The sequence below is a fragment of the Notothenia rossii genome (assembly GCF_949606895.1).
Source record: "Notothenia rossii genome assembly, chromosome: 10".
In the NCBI taxonomy this organism is placed as follows: Eukaryota; Metazoa; Chordata; class Actinopteri; order Perciformes; family Nototheniidae; genus Notothenia; species Notothenia rossii.
This window is the reverse complement of record NC_136908.1, coordinates 15,241,350-15,258,912: the sequence shown is the minus strand read 5'-3', so window position 1 is coordinate 15,258,912 and position 17,563 is coordinate 15,241,350. Positions and strand designations below refer to the sequence as shown.

Genomic DNA, 17,563 nt, shown 5'->3' with positions numbered 1-17,563 from the left:
AGCAGATGTGATTACGATTGCTTGATTTTTTGGTTCCTTTTGAAGGAAACTCCTTTGGGTTTATTTCCACACCGTGCAATATTTAAACATTCAATCTTTCAACATTAATTTGGGATTGGTGCAACCCCCCCCCCCCCCCCTTCTTCCCCCCCATCCATGCTGCCCAGTAAATCAACCCCCCCACTTTCCTTCCAACACACACACACACACACACACACACACACACACACACACACACACACACACACACACACACACACACACACACACACACACACACACACACACACACACACACACACACACACACACACACACACACACACACACACACACACACACACACACAAACCCCCGGACTCCCCCTTTTCTTGGCTATCGGACATCAATCTAGCCGGCACCGTCTGCTAAGCCTCACTGGGCAATTAACCACATTGAGAGTGAAAGCTCTAATCAATCCCTGGCCTTGTCCATCACACACATATAGACACACAAACACACACACTCCTAAATCCATTGGTGTAAATGTTGCTGCCATTTATACAACAGCAGTCCAAACAGCACTTTTGAAACATGCTGTCTCTTCAGGGACACACATAAAAAACATACACAAACACTTCCTGTGCTCTTGCATTAATTATGAAGACAAACAGACCAGTATATTTCGCTGCAGTTGACCAACATTTAAGAAATCTAGAGCTATACGTCCATACTTGACATTAGATTTACAATTGTATTAGTTATCAAAAGACTCAAAGATGCATACCATTACCAAACTATGGGTTACAGTTACAGACATTTTACCCCTACACCAAATATTTTTTAAATATCCAAAAATAAAGGCTAAGGAAAAGGACTGCGAGACAGATGAAATTGATATTTTCTAACCCAAAAAAATGTAACCGATCTTTTCTCATTGTTTTATAAATATTTGCTAAGGAAAGTCAGGCTAAAAAGGTCTCACACACCCTGCAACCCTTGTGCCTGTACATGACGTGGGCTAAATGTGAACTGTGAGGGTTACTGCTGTGAAATCCAGGCTTCCCTCCACAGCTTGTCTCATTGATTCATGCAGGCCTAAATGTCAGCACCAGCGGGGCAGAGGACCCTGGTAACCCCCCAGAGAGTGCAGGGTGATGGGGGCTAAAGGCAGTGTGTTCCACAGCACTCGTCTCAAAATAGCCTGCTTGACTTTGACGCTGTCAAAGGACAAGACATCATTGATTTGGGGGATAAATAATATTAAGCCCTCAAATAGAGGTACTGAATATTTCTGATTAATACTTTCCATGGATTTACGTGAAACGTAAAGATTATGGTATGTTTTACTAAGCCGTAAATAATCAGTATTTATTTTGTTCATGCAACAGTTTCCCCTTCTATCAACACTGTATAGAGTCTGATGCCTTCTGATCCCTCAATACTTCTTTCCTCTTCTATTATGAAATACAACATGACTTAATGGGGGAGCTACATACATTTCATGTCATCCGCAAGCCTTGCTTGGAAATATTGACCTGTCGGGTATTGATTTGGTGTCTTTGTTCATGCATTCATGGGTAAGTTCAGTGCTTTGATCATTTGGTGCGTTATGCTAAATCTACATCAAACACAGAAGAAGAATCAATAGCTCTTCCTCGTTACATGAATGATAATGAAATCAGCATGATTGCCCAGATGCTTGTGATTGATTGTAGTCTGGGTTTTAGAGTTCAGGAGATCTGCTTGTAATCTTCTGAAGTCTGGTGGTGTACGGAACTTTCTTAATCATACCTGTGCACTGGTTTCCTCCCAGAGGCCAAAGACATGCAGGATAAAGGACTATGTAGCTAGAACTTGCATGTGAATGCAAGTTTGAATGTGTGTGATATAGTTGGGGTATATTCATTGATAAATAGTTGTTGCAAGTAAGAAAAAGGTTTTTTATGACACTCAAGATAGAAAGACATGGAAAGTGAGTGTTAATGTTGGATTGTCCAAAAGTCCAAAAGTTGAGTCATCTTTAAAGTGTACAGAATTCATCCAGAGAGGAATATAAATGTAACCTGTATACCAAACTGAATTGAAATCCATCCGGTGGATGTGTAGGTAGTTCGCTCGTCAATAGGATGGATTTCCGTAGCACTTTTTATTGCAATCCATCCGACAGTTCGAGACATTTTACTAAAAAAAAAATGTCAACCTCTTTGCATTAAAGAAAGAGGCAAGGGAAACACTAGATGTAGTAGTACTTGTCCTCTAGACCCTATGTCTGTATAACATTCATTGCAATCTGTCCAATGGTTGTTGAGATAGCAGTCTGGCCCAAAGTGGCCTTGTTGAAATGTCTAGTCTGCCTAATGATTGGTTAAAAGCTTCAATACTGTACAGTTTACTCTAAGATTTATTTAAAGTCATACTTTGGAGAAAAGGCAACAACTTGAACAGTGTCTTTTTGTAACACAATACAAACAAAGACTCACCTACCTCCAGAGTTCATGGAGCAACCATCCCACTCAGTATATTAGAATAAGGACACAGCGGGCCTACTTCTAGTGAGGGGGAGGAGAACACCCAGCCAGTATTCATATCTGAGTGGATCAAACAAGTGTGAATAATACCTGAAAAACCTGTATGAGTCCTGATAGGCACACCATTTAAAAAAAAGATGTTGGTTTAAACTTTAAAAAGATGTGCATGTAAAATGGACTGATAATTCGAAAATGTGCAGTCAACTTAGGTAATAGTAAATAAAGCAAACAACGTATTCCCATAATCTCTTTTTGTTGGACTTAGTGAGTGAGGGCTTCAAAGAGAAAAGCTAAATCTGGTTACAGATGTATTGTTCTATGAGCTCAGGAAACAAATGTGTAGAAGTGACTTTTTTGGAACATTGACTACACCATCTCTTCTCTCTTTACTACCCTACCTAGACTTAAGGCTTTGCATGCAGCCCCCACTCCCAAACAAAATTGAAAGACAAAAGCATTTTATAAAATGTACTTAATGTTTAACCAACATCAGATCGTGGGGGTGGTGTGGAGAGTGGGGGTTGGGGGCTGACATTTGCATAGAAATTAAGGAATCCTCACTTTGTCCTCAGCTCTTTTAGGAATACTTCTTTTAGCTTTAAAAAGTTCTGTAACACATGCAAAACTACCACATATACCACTAACCACCAATTCAGTATATCAAAAACATGTGGTTGCTTGTCATGAAATCATGTACATAGACACATGTTCTAGATAAAAATATTAAGATCACATAATTTTAAAAACAACCAGCATAGGGTAGCCTACGTATAACTTACTTGTGACCACCCAGGTCTTCTTGAAATGTCACAGAAAGCCTCAAGACTTAAAGTACACACGTTGAAATGCACCATGTATTGTAAGTTTGCCATAAACTGTCAGTTGCAATTACCACCAACAAAGTATACGTCGATAAAAGAATGGTACAGGAATATGTGGTCATGTTCAGTGTTTAGGGTTGTCTCTATGGGAGTTTGAAGTTGCCGCTGAATGGTGCAGGATGTGATAGGCTGAGAGGCGGAGGCTGGGGAAGAAAGGAGCTGCTCGCAGTCAGTAGAGCCGTGCCGCTGGAGAGCTCTGTCGTCGACCGCAGGCTCCAGCTAAATAACGACGTGACACCTAACGTTTTCTTTTTAATTTTTAATTTATTAATTTCTCGTCGTTTCGTCACCTCGAACAAGATGTAACTCGTCGGCATCACCTCAAGTATATTCATGCATTTGAAAAGAGCCGGGAGTGAGTGCGCCGAGACGAGAAGCCGAGCTGTTTTGGCGAATGGAACTTATTGTTGTGCATTTGTTTTGACTATGTTATCCCCAAGTGAGTTTGGGTCCAGTCCGTCTCTGTCCGTCGTCGATCCTTAAATTGTGGGATTTATAACCGAATAGTTGAAGGGGAAACGCCGAAGGAGGATTCTGCAAAGCCAGCAAGCTTTTTCCTACAGAGCCGGGGATTTAAATCGTCATTTGCTGGTGCTCCGGGAGAGGCGAGAGTCAAAGAAAGAAATTCATGTGGCCATTCTCTCTATAGCCTAACATTTTTTTGGGATTGCATAATGAGCAAGGAAAGACCCAAGAGAAATATCATTCAAAAGAAATATGTAAGTAAAAAATACACACACACGCACACCTTTGCTGAATTTGCTCACAAATGCAATTGCTCTATTCAAGTTTGCCTTGCTTGTCTCGATGAAAATGCATAAACTTTCATCACGGACTGTGAAGGTTACCATCAGGCAGCTTGTGTACTATTTGGGTCAAATGTCCTTTTTAAAGGTAACGGCTGTAAGTTACCTCGATGCTTTTTATTTAAAGAGACAGCAATGTTTATTCAGTGTCTGTGTTGCAGCGTTTCTTCGACATCAGACATGTTTTAGGCTATTTTAACATCGGGTGCTTTGGGGGGGATTGCTTCGCTCATTTTGACTCGTTTTGACGCTTGATGGGGGGATGCATGGAGGGTCTTGGTAACGCGATAAAGCTACAAAGGGCAGGAAATTAAAAGACTTGGCAAACTGTTTTCGGAAAATGCTTTTGTTCGCGCTCCATTTCTTCCTATTCACAGCCGTGAAGACGAGCCTGTCGGCCATGGCTCAGCTATTTCGGCTTCCATTTCGTCCCATGCTGAGCATTTTATCGCCGCTTCAAACTAAGCCTTCACCCTAACAATACACTTTTACCGCGAAACCGTTCGCATGTTGAAACGTAAAGAGGTTTTGTTGAAGGCAGCATTGTGAAAGCCGGTGTTGTGTTTTTGCTGTAGGGCTGGCAAACCGACATGTTTCGCGGACTGTTGTGGCTCTTTAATTCTCTCCATAAAGAGTGAGGTAGAGCAGCAGGAGGAGGAGGAAAGGGGGTCATGCAATTCAGCATATTCGTTCAATTTCCAGCACTTGCACCGGTGTGGGGACACTCTTGGGGTTGTTGTTATATGGGGGTATTTGCCATTAGTCCTCCTATAAATGACAAGTCCACGGGGTCTCAGTAATATTGCCGGTCTCCGTGTGACCTCTGTGAACGAACATATAGCAGCAGCCCGTACAGGAATAACTCAATTTTTGCAACGCTACGGGGGATTAGCTTACATGCGTTAAGGTCTCGTCCTCAGCCGCCGAAATCACATGAAACTACACATTACATGGCCGACGTGGTTTATCACTATGTTTCTTAGTCTTTCAAAGAGGCTGTGTTCAGTCGCATTGCAGGGGCTCATGTATGAAGCGATACCAAGAAGCAACCATTTTCTTTCTGCAAGTAACACTGGTGAATTTATGGGGAAGGGGCTGCAGAATAAAACAGTTGAGGCAATACTTGATTTAAATTGTAGTTATTTTGGTCGGGTGAACGCCTTTGTATCCTCCTTCCTGAATGAAACGAAGAGTTTTAATCTTGCAAAGTGTGAATGGCTCAGCATATCACTCGAATCTCATGCAGACTTTCCGGTCCTCTGTGTCTGAGCTTTTAAAGTTTGTTTGCACCTCTTTGTGGATTGTTTCTGTGCATTTTCGTCAGGCCAGCGTATATTATTGCGTTTAATTGCACGAGTCATATCATATCTGTTAACGCTGTGAAGCTGAAGTCAGCAGAGCCAACATCCCACCCCCACCCAAACAACACGTGGAGTGTATTTAAAATGTGTTTCCTCCGGCAGACAGATTGTTGGCGATTTTAATTTCTTACCGGAACAGTTAAACAACTGTATTTAGTACTGAAGGAAATACTGCAAAAAGGCCAAACTGAGCAACAGGTTTGTCGGAGCAAGCGTCCAATTTGACTAGAGAGGTTTGTGACCAATGCATTCTTGGATTTTTCTGTTCCTTTAAACAAGGAATGTGATGCATTTCTAATGTAATCAATTAGAGCATAGTCTGACTATTTTGCTAAACTATTGTCAGTATAGAGAACTGACCATTTTCAGTTTGAAAGCAACGTGAATGTGACTCATCCCAAAGAAGGCAGACAGAAAAAGTCAATCTGCCATGGAACATGTCAACCCATGTTTCTAATGGGCACAAGTTATATGATTAACATCCCATCCTTTGTCAGTCAGAATATTTAGCCCTTAAAGGATTCCCCCCCCCCCCCTTTTTGATTAACAAAGTAGTTACAGTAACTTACTTTTTATTTTCCATTTGTGAAAAAAATGAGTGGCAAAGATAAGATTTAACTTAAGTTTTTGTGAATTTGTTTGAAGAAACAGGATGTGCTACAGAAATTATGACTAACTGGAACCAATGACCCCACTTAAAATTGAGCTAGACTGTGATGGCCAACTGTGTCACACTCTAAAATTGTATTTGATTTGTTCTATTCATAAGGAAATTGTTTGTCTGTGTGCTCGACTTCAGGATGCATGTTTCTGTCCGTGTGTGCGTGCATGTGTGTCACATCTGTCATGGGTTTTCGGCAGCTGCAGTTGATGCACAAAGGCTGGCCCACACCAAATAAGGCTTACAAATGTGCATTTTGTACAACAACCTGGAGGGGTCCAGATCCTCGAGCCTTCCTTCAGGCTTTGAGATTGGACTCCTGGCCCCTACTGATCCCCTTCTCCCCCCACTCATACCCCCCTTAATTAGCGTAAAACAATTATACATGCTTGGCTTAACCATTTCCCCTGAAACATGAGTGTGAGTTGTTACCCCTCTGCCCCCACCCTCTGTACCTAACAAACACCCACTAGCTGTGAATGATATTAAAATGCATCAGTCATAAAAGGGGGGATAGGGCCTTAATAAAAGCAAACAAGGCAATACCCATTTCCTTTGGAATTTATAGCCGCCAAGGTGAATGCAACCAACAAGATAAAAGTTAAATTGCCGTGTCAGTTTTCTTTCTCCATGGATGCTTACTTAGTCACCAATGTCAGACAGGGTGACACTGCAGACCAGTTCACGTTCTCTTGCATCTCCCCAGTTTAAAATGACTTAAATGGTGCAATTTATAGGTTTATTTTTGTTATATGCAGGTACCTTTCAAACCAGTGGCTGTAGGAAGGGGCTGTGTAATGTCTCAGGGAACAGGCGCTAATGTGCGGCACTGTTGTGCTATCTAACGAAACATGACACACACAGTGCGTGTGTGTGTGTGTGTGTGTGCTTGTGAATGCGTTTAAGCGAGAATAGCAGGAGAGCGCGGCAGAGTGTAGCTCAGTGCAGCCTGGGCCATTTTGTGCAGAGTCGGCTTTTTCCTGTAGGCCCCAGCTGGAGCTAGGCCTCAGATTCAAAGGTTGTGTGAGTGCGTGTTTGTGTGCACGCATGGTGTGTGTGGGACAAGCACAGCTGCTGCAGGGGCCTTTACAAATGTAAAGAGGCTGTCAGTGTTTGTTTCATCAGGCGCACAACTGATGAGGGCCAAGTTGGAAATCCATTGCACTGTGAGTGTGTGCGTTGAGCGTGCACAAAAAGAGGAAACAAAAATAGAGAGTGGGGAGTGCAAAGGCACAGACTCTCCCCCTCCTCTCCTCCCTTTCCTCTCTTTATCTCCCTCTCTCTCTGGCTCCTCTCTCGTTCTTGGGCTGTCCAAATGAAATGTGGGCCTCATGTCGGACCATGAAGAGAGGGTCACAGGGTTGTTTTTTCACCGTGCCTGAGCCTCAATGTGCTTCATTTAACCTTATGTTTCAATGCAAATTCTTCTTTCATAAGCTCCCTTCTCCTCATGTGTGCAACATGGCAGGGTTCACTTTGCAACCTCCCAGTCACTATAGCTACCAAGGCATACCAAAGTGTACTGTGGCTAAAGCAACGTTTTACTGCCTGTTTATTTAACTACATTTACTATGGTTACGTGGCACCTGTGAAAGGCACTACTGCAAAAGATAAAAGTGCTTTCCATATATGCTTAAATGTTTTGTCAGTCTGATGTTCTATGAATTTTTACCCATGCAGAAAACAAACTATCAGCCTGCCATAAAAGTAACTTGCAGCATAATTAAATTGCTGATTACGATTGCCAACATTTTACCCACAATACAAAATAACTGAAGCAGGAGGCTGTGTGTTACTCGCCCTGTTCAGAGAAAGCATAAAGCATACCTCCCATAAGGAAACATTTTTCTCCTTTTTCTCTTGGTGTCCTAGTGACAATTAATGTTCTACTGGACTAAAACCTGTCAGGTAGTTAAACAAGGCCAGGCCTCGGTTCACATGTCACCCTTCAACATTTTTGTGTCAGAGCAGGGTCCTTCCCACGCTGCGGGCCCAGCCTCATCCCTTTTCCCTCATCACTGCTCTCGCAGGGATCGCCGACTCAACAAGCGCTGCCAGAAAACATTTCTGGAAGTGAAGTTGGCGAGCCCAGCCTAGTTCATTTCACCATTATTTATTTATGTATTTAATACGTTTGTGCTGAAATGAGGAGGTGGCAGCCCTTTTTTCCTCTTAGATAAATTCTGCTTTGCCAACAGAGAGGTAACTGCATCATTACAGGCTCTCTGAGCTGCCGGCTTCAATTTGGACTGCCGATGGATATTCAGCCGCCAAATGCATCACCGCTCGGCTCTTTTCTCTCCCACACTCCCTTTTTTACTCTTTACTAAATCTTTCTTTCTTTTCTTTTGTGTCAGTTTTCTACATCCTTATGTCACACACACGGCCCAAACTGCTCTTATGCAATATGACCTTTTTCTCTTATCAGCTGTTGGCATTGAGCACAATCTCCGGCTCTTGGCTGGCACAAGCACACACACTCACGCACACAGGCAAAGGTCTTCAGGTGTTCACCTGCAGTCAGTAGGTGATAGGAACTGGTTTCTCTTTTAAAGTCACCCATAACACCAAAATGTCTAGTGACGTCTGCAACGTAGGATATTTGCAGAAGTAAATACATAAAACTGGGCGTGACTTTCTTTGTTATACGATATGTGTGTTTTTGTTGAGAGCAGTGTGCACGTAGGTCTATGGAGGTGTGTTTTACTGCATATGCTTCAGTAGTTGGACACACGGCACGGTTGGACTTGGTGCTGTTGTGGACAGCCAATGTAAGAGGGGGGCCCTGTGGGGGTGTGTGTGTGTGTCACGTACACCACGTGCGTTCCTTCCGTGCGCGTCTTCATTCTGCCGAGTGATTTATATCCTCCTGCTCCTGTGGGTTTGGATGGAGATGGGGGGGAGGAGGGGGGGTGAGACAGCTGGTCAGGCCCTGAGAGGTTCTGTGTGTGTATGTGAACACACATGCTCACTCATGCAAGTGTGTGTGTGTGTGTGTGTGTGTGAATGAATGAGTGAGTGGTTGCCACAGCTTATCCATTCAGGATCCCTACGAAGCTGAATCAACACTTTAGCTTTGTCTTTGGTTCGGCCTTGCAGGGTTTGTAGTGTCCATGAAGGACATTCGGCAATAGTAGAGTGAAAAGAAAACAATTGACTGTTGTTTTTATTTACTGTAGCTTCTTCCAAGCATTATTATATATTCTCTTTTGAGAAAAATACACAAAATAATCATACAACACTTCATGTGCCTTTTTGCTTTTAGTTGAAATTTCAGCTTAGCCCCTGTCCTCCCTTTAAGCTCTGTAAAGCTGAACGAGGAGACATGAGGTTTTTTTCCATCAATTTGTTTTGTATCACCAAGCTAATGTAGCTTAGTCTGGCATTAGCTTTTAATGACCATTATGTTCATCTGTCAGACAACCTTAGGACCAATCCCAGCTCACCCTCTTCCAACTCATCTCTTCTACATCAGTTTAATAAACACTCCTTACATTTTCATCCTGTGGTCAATCCCATCTGATCCCCTATTGTGACACCATCGTCTTTACACATCCAGTGAATTAAGCCTCGAGGGATGAAGCAACAGAGCAGAAGCTCAGTCAGTATCGATCCTCCATTATTCCCTCTCTTTCTGCCCGGAATACCAGTTTCACTGTGGAACATATGCCAGTAAGACTCTGAAGGCAACATCATAAACTGTCTTTACTGTGATAATAAGATTAGTTTAACCTGAAGCTTATGGCGTTAGTATATTCTTATAAAAATGCGTTGTACTGACTTATCATATTTCTGTACAGATAGCTGGTTGTACAGTCATCAGATTTCAGTTCGGTAATCTTATTCAGATTACCATTCGTCTATAACTGTTCATGGTCTCATGAGCTATCTACCAAGTGCAGTCATCTATGAATCACTTTCTTTATGATGGAGCAGTTCCTTTTTCTGTTCCAACAAGCCAATGGCCACTCAGGTCCTCTTTGGCGCTGCGCTGCCTTGGCTGCTAAATTGCTCTCATGTAATCTCTCATGAGGGTATTTCCCTGTGATAACTTTATTTTTTTTTACATTTGACTATTATTATACCTCTTTTTCCCGACGGTCATTTATGGCTCTCCAACATGTTGGCTAGTTGTGGAATGCTGACCTCCCTCCTGTGAAAGAGCTCTCCAGTGCAACCCTTTTCACCAAGCATTTAGCCCCTTGCTAGGGAGGCCTTAATTCAGGATGGCACTTCCCTCCCTCCCTCCCTCCCAACTCCATTCCCCAACCAGGGGAGTAATGAGCCAGTGGAGCAAAGTGGCTGGGTGACCACTGTTGCTGCCTAATCTGTACTTCAGCCCATGCTGAAATATTAGAAAAATAAGCAGATGTTGTAATGGCATGGTGTAAAGACACATATATATTTATTCAAGGCACACAAGTGGTTGTATATGATGTGTTTTGGACTGAGGAAAATGAGGGGTTACAGAAAAGCTGTTAACTGCATCTGGCCCTCACTCACCAATGCCAGCTGCCAAGACATTAATTGTAAGATGGACAGGAGTATTTTTTAATGCTGAAACACAGTTTGAGTCTGTTTATCCTATTCACTGCTGAGTTATGCTGGTTACTGTTTCAGCTCAGCCCATATGAGGTGAGATGAAGGAAGGTATGAGAAGGTGTATCGCTGGTGGGTGTTTCAGGGCTCTAAGAGGCCGAATAAACGTTTTATTTGATTCCTAGGTCAATAGATACACATTCTGTTTGCGTCCAACCTACAACCCGTTCCTCCAACCTCCATGAGAAACGCATTACTTCCCCCCCCCCCCCCCCCCCTTTCTTGTCTTGTAATAGAATACTGAGTGGATTTTTCCCCCCGCTGTTCCACTCTATCTCTCACCTCCTCCCTCTCAACTCGTTCGCTCTATTACTCAGCGCAGCTACAAAGCGAGGAGAGAGGCGTTGGGAGTTTTCTGTGGGATAGCGCTGGAGTGAGGACGGGAGAAGCGGGGGTGTTTTCTCCTCGCCTAGCTGCGAAATTACCTCGCACAGAAGAGGAGAAGCTGCCGCACGATCGAGAGGATCTGTTGTCTTTGCTCTCAGTTTTAATTTGACTGAGTCTGTGTTTGCACGTGATAAATCATTCACCTGAAAGATCCGACTGCTTCTCTACGTGATTTGTTTGTTTTGAAGCTCTCCTGCTTTGGTTTCTCACTCACACGGCATCTCACATTCTTCCCTCCGTTTTGTTTTGATTTTGTCTGCCAAAGGAAACTTTTGATTCCTCTCTCCAGTTTGGTCTTACACAGCTGTGTGAATGAACCCCCTGCAAAACCAACTTTGCCAGACAAACAAACCCGCACATACTAACATACTAACATGCAAGCACATGCATAGTCAGACCCCCTGGGGGTTTGATTCTGGACTTTAATCTTGTGGTTTCTGTATTGCCTGTGCACAAAAAAAATATGTAAACAGCGATCTGACACATTTGTATTAAATGTATATTCATTCTAATCTCTTGATGTGAAATACTTTAAGGGTGTCCTCGGGTTGTTCCTATATCTATAAATAAAATGCTGTATAAAAGCAGAATTAATTTACAAGAGTCAGTTCAGGAATATTGATTTATTTTCTTCTTTTTTTTGCCTATTGATTTTCTTTTGTTAGCAATAGGTGCTTTTTTAAAGTTTCTCCACAGAGAGTCAAAAGTATTGTTCCCCCTGTTTTTAACCTCTGCTCAGTAGATGAGGGCTTTTATAATTCTCCTGGCTGCATGATTTCCTCCAGGCCTCACAGCAGGGAGCTAGAGTGCATGGTACACTGAGGGAAGGGCGCCAGAGTCTGGGCTGAATGTCTGGCCGGCCTCCCCTGGCCCTGGATCAAACACCACAAGGCCTGGAGAGGGGAGAGAGAGAGAGAGAGGGGGCGAGAGAGAGAGAGAGGGCCAGCCCTGGAAATCACAACCTGTGATCGTCAAGGAAAACAAATCCAAGAGGATAGAAATAATCAAATTAGGCACTATCTCAAGTGGAATATTCAGTGACAGCAAGGCCTGTCTCGCAAGGGCTTACACAAACCTTCGCTGCTTTTAGATATGATTGTTTGAGGAAAGGAAATTAGGTAACCACTGGTTGACTCCAAGCATGACTGCCGTAGATGTTCGCTCACTTTCACATGTTTTGAAATTAGTAATGCAGGTGTTTGTTAGTAAAATTGAAACAAACTCTGGGTAAACATAATTTGTAAGCCAACTAGCAGGAAGTTACCATGGTGACTAGAGAGTATACCCCCCTCAGCTGCTTTTACTTCATCTCTTTGCCTGTGTGTGTTTGTGTGTGGCATGAGTGATTGGGGGGATTTATACCTCCCACCCCCAGGTTTCTATAGAAACTGACATGCTGACAATGTTTCTGAGCAAGTCAAACATCTCTTCCTTTTTGTTTCATGGCTAGCTCATGAGAGCGTGGAAGTAAATGAAGAGTAACGTTATATTGTTGTTGGAGCATCTGGTTCCTGGCTGCATGCTGGGGAAGTTACTCGATCTGTCTTTGAGTCAGAGAAATAAGGTGCAGAAAAGTGAAACTGAGACAAAGTAGTTGAGAAGGGACAAAAACGTTCAAATGCCCTGTTTTTTCTGTTGCCTCTTAGATGAGAAAAAGAGAAATAAAACCAACACTTTTTGCCAAAGTTCCTCTACTGGTGTTTTGGTTTTCTTGTATTTCCCAACATTTGTAATTCCGTAAATTGCAGTAGTCATAAGAAACCATAGTTCTCGTAATTTATGATGATGGCCCATTTCCTGACAGTAGGTTGTTCAACCATTATCCACACTGTCATTTCCACTTTGAACACCACCCCCACCAATAATGGAATTTCATATTACTCATATCGTTCATTCGTATATGAGATTTGTTTTTAAGTTTTGGATTCAGCACAGATATGACAAAAGAAGTGAACAATAGCAGGAGGTTTATATGATGCCAGTGTAGTGTGTTGGCATTATGTTTTCATGTTTGTCATGCACTTTATGTTGCACATAAATCTGAAGTTTCACATCATTTTTGAATCAGAAGTCAAGTAACAAGTAATATTAAACTGTGCAGTTTCATTGGAACTAGAGCTTTGACTCAGAGGTTTATTGTAATGCGTAGTATATTATTTAAATAAACTTTGACACAGTGTCTTAGTGTGAGAAATTCACTATCTTACTCAATCTATTTGGTTAGTTATACCCACAACATCATTAATGGATTTATTTGAAAGGCAGACAGATATAAGGTCATTTATATCGTAGATGACTCTGAGACAGCTGACTGACTCAAAAACAAACCCACAACAGATATTTATTTATCTTCATTTGAAGGTGCACCAACAAAATACCTACTCCACCCATGCAGTTGTTTTTGAGCTGCCTGGTTGACATTTTTGAGCTACCTCTTTCTTCTTTGATCGTCATAAATTAATTAATTTCCCTCTGTATTCGGACCCCCTTTGAGATCTACCAATGATAGAGTCTGAACTACACATGTGGGCGCCTCTCTCTCTCTCTCTCTCTCTGTCCTGTGGGTTTCTAGCTACATTAACACCGTCTAATCGCCCCCCATGCATCACCTTCATTCTTCATCCCCACTGTACCAATGCCATTATTCACCTCTTTCTCACATTCTTGCTTTCCACTCCACCTCCATCTACCCTGCCTGCTCCATTGCTTTTGCACACAATCTTTCCTTTACCTTGTCTCAGTATCTCTCATATTCTCTATGTATTCTGTCAGTCTCATTCCCCCCTTTCTCTGGGCCCCTTAGGCCTCGGAGACTTTGCCTTTGTGTGCGATGGTGGAGTGAGTGCAGCGAGGGGCGGGGTGAGGTACGAGGGTTTTGTCCCAAGCTGTGAGGTGAAAATAATTTCTTAATTGCCTCTTGTCTTTTTTTTGTGCCAGCGGTTGTGCCAGGGAATGGACTCTTGGGCCCGCACTACAACTCCCCAAGCAAAGGAACTCCCTTGCCTAAGCCCTGGCTTTGTTTCATAACGTTCTCTGGCTACACTGTAATCTGCAGTCATACAGCAACACACACACACAGACACACAAGCAGAGGCTTTAAAAGGCTTAAGATGTTGGACACAGCAGAATACAGAGAAAATAAGCTTTGGATGTAGCACTATGAGGTCTAGGTGAGTTGTAAATGAGCAGTTGTGCTGCATTGTAAATTGAGTGTACTTCAGTGAAGCACAGGATGTGTTTGATGTTGGTTTCAATGTTGCCTGGGATCCTGAGTAACATTTGTGAACAGGTCGAGCTGCTTTTGTTATGTGTTTTTTTAATTACACATATTTCACATTAAAAGTTGTGTATTCTTACCTAACTTCTGCAGGCCTATTTTCTGTGAGATGAAGAGTCTTTTTATTCATGGCTTCCCTTTAAGTGATTCATTTGTTTTCTGTGCAATCAAGTTTATCTGGTTATAAATCTAGTTTTAAGCGTGAGGAATGTGGTCGTGCAAAGCTGGTTCGAAATATAGATGTATCTCTGGCCAAAGCTTGTTGAAATTGAACCTGATAAGAGACATCTTTCCTTAATCCAGTAGATCTTCTGCCTGTCATCATTTTCATACCAGAGAATATGAAGTTACGGTGCGCTCAGCGGGTTGGACCCATATGTGTGGATTTTACGTCATCACTTTTGATTGCTGAGGTCCATAGACTTGCTTACCCTTTGCTGTGAAGCCGGTTTGGATATACGTGCTTTGACTATGTGGACGGGCCTAACCTGCGTGACTGTGACGGTCTGAAAGGGGGTACTTGTGAGACCGTGGTCCGGCCCCGTTCCGGCTTTTCCTGTCAACTGTCAGAGGAGGTCTGTGGTGGCTTCCATTAACCACCACACTAACTGGTAATCTTATCTCCCTGACAATCTGCATTAGGCTCAGCCTGCTGTGGGTTAACCCTTCACAGGCCACAGCGCAGGCGTAGTTTTTCTATCGTCTCCAGTGGTGCAACACTGTATGTTGAGAGGAAGTGTTGTCGTTTTGGGTTTGAACTTTGCCTCGTCGAAAAGGCCCAAAAAGGGTTTGAGCGACGGGTTCATATGCTGCAGAGAATCAGCCTGTCATCTTTTCTTAGACAGAGAAGAAGCTTATCTCTTTCGTGCCTCCTCCTTCTGTCAACCCATAAAGAGGATGTATGAATGTTGGAGCAGGCTAGTTGCTAGTTGCATAGCCCCCTGAGGATGTCCATAAAATCTTTCTCCCACTCTCCCTCCCTCAGCCTGTCTCGCTCCCACATCCCTTTAATTTTCTTCGGCCGCAATATCCTACCCCGGCCCTGATTGTTGTTTTCTAAAAGCTGAAGCGATGTTATTGTAACATAATCATTTAGTCTCCCTCCCGTGGCTCTGGCAAGCTGCACGCTGAAATCTATCCACTGCTCATTTTTATGGGGAGCGAATTTGCTGTAGCTACTGCGACGACTGCTGGCTCACCTTTTTTACGCTGTATTTACTCGAGTAGATGGATATCTCGCCTGCAAAAGATTTGAGGGATGACACATGTTATATACACATTTAATATACCCCAGAGGTCACGCTTGTGAATTTGATTAGCGTGGTTGAAATATGACGGTTATGTTATCGAGCGACTTGGCCTATATTGAATTTTTTAATCTCAGTGTCGACTTCGGCTTGCACGACATGCCATTTCTCCTGATCGGTGTGGTTGGAACTGGAGCAGGAGAATTGTTTGGTGCCTCATTGCATTGAATTAGTGTAGTAAAACGTAGTAGCACATCTTTTTGAGGTTAACACAGAACCCTCATAGTGGTGTCATTACGGGAAAATACAAGATGTTAAGGACATTACAGCGGCTTTTATTCACTCGGGTCAGACTTATTGACCCTGTATGAATATCAGTTCCGCCTCTTGACATACCAGCTCCAGTGAAACTACTCGCCAAGGTGGCATCATGGGAAATAAAGATGATTTTGTACTCAACATCACCACCATTCTCTTCGAGTTGTGCCTCAGTTTTTTTTGTCTTAGTCATGTTCCTGTGAATTGAAGCATGACACTGAGATTATCTGTCACACACACAACTCTTAATCTTTCATTCGCCTTTTATTGTTATTTCTTCTGTAGCACACGCCAAATAACATTGATTACTCCCTTCACTTGTGTCACAGGCGGGGGCATTGTATGGGGGGGGGGGGGGGAAACCCTGATCGATTCAGGGGTCCCGGAGCTCTGTAACGTGACGGGGATTAGATATTTATTGTTTCAGGCTTGGTCTGAGCTGTTGACATGAGGCCCACAATTCCTAGTGGTTGCACGATCATAGGGATGTGCTTCAACGTCGGCTGCTTTAAGGAGGAATATCATTTTTTTTATTGAAGATTTTTATGAAGATGTGCACATTTCAAATGATTCTACTTCTTCTATATTCCTACTTCTCTACTTGGCAATGGTTGGAGCTTTCTAAGTTGTAGACCCAAGCTAGTTGGGTTTCATCGTTCTCTCTCCTCGTTAGTGGAAGCTTGCGATAAAAAAGATTCGTCACTGCGAGAACACCAAATGATCTTGCGGCGAATTGGATAAATCCCTTGTAACTGCTTCTAGTGCTCAATAGCCAGTTTGCATATGATTTCCATAAACGAGGGTGTTGATGTATGAATAACTTGTCAAAGGGATTGATTTATGAAGGCAGCTGTCACTCACTGGTGCAGTCTATTCTGAGCGTGCCCAACCTGACCCACCAGCGGCTGCCTGAGTGGCTGATTGAACGATTGATACAAAATGCAAGGTTATCAAGTTATTATATCGGCTTTGTTTGTTTTTTAACTGATCTAACTCCAACTTTTTCAGGCGTGGCCTGTTTATATTGAAGAGGAAAAGACTTCACTTACAGGGAAAATGTTCTGCATGACAAGGAAACGAATGAATATTTATTGACATACATTTTCCCTTCCATTTCTCTTTGTCCCTCATTTCCTTCTCCCTCTCCTTTTGTATCTTTCTAGCTGGTAGGTGTTATCAATGCTGCTATTGTCAGGGCTGAAAGAGCAGGGGGGGCTCATGAGACCCCCTGAAAATGAGCACATGCTTTGACCCTCTGTGGGCTTCCTGTGTTGTGTGTGTGGTGGTGGTGGGATATCTGTGATAAGGCCTTTGTGTGTCTGGGAAGCACCTTTCTTCCCCTCTCATATTCACCTTTTTAGGCTGCAGGTGTCATGACATAAATGGTTACCATCAACTAGCTTTAAATTCGAGACCGGGCAAACGCCATTCCAAAAAAACAAAACACAGCTGCGCGGTGATGTTGCATTGATTTAACCAAAGACTTCATATCAATGTCTTTCTGGAAACCACCTTG

At 42.9% G+C, this 17,563-nt stretch overlaps 1 protein-coding gene across 1 annotated transcript in view; it reads left to right on the top strand.

Annotated features, from left to right (window-relative positions):
* Window positions 1-3,543: 3,543 nt before the first annotated feature.
* jarid2b (jumonji and AT-rich interaction domain containing 2b) overlaps window positions 3,544-17,563 on the top strand; it is a 96,223-nt gene continuing 82,203 nt past the window's right edge. The window contains exon 1 of the mRNA XM_079655317.1: window positions 3,544-4,110. Coding sequence (XP_079511443.1) covers window positions 4,066-4,110 — 45 coding nt within the window. The 5' untranslated portion in view covers window positions 3,544-4,065. The remainder of the gene's footprint in view (window positions 4,111-17,563) is intronic.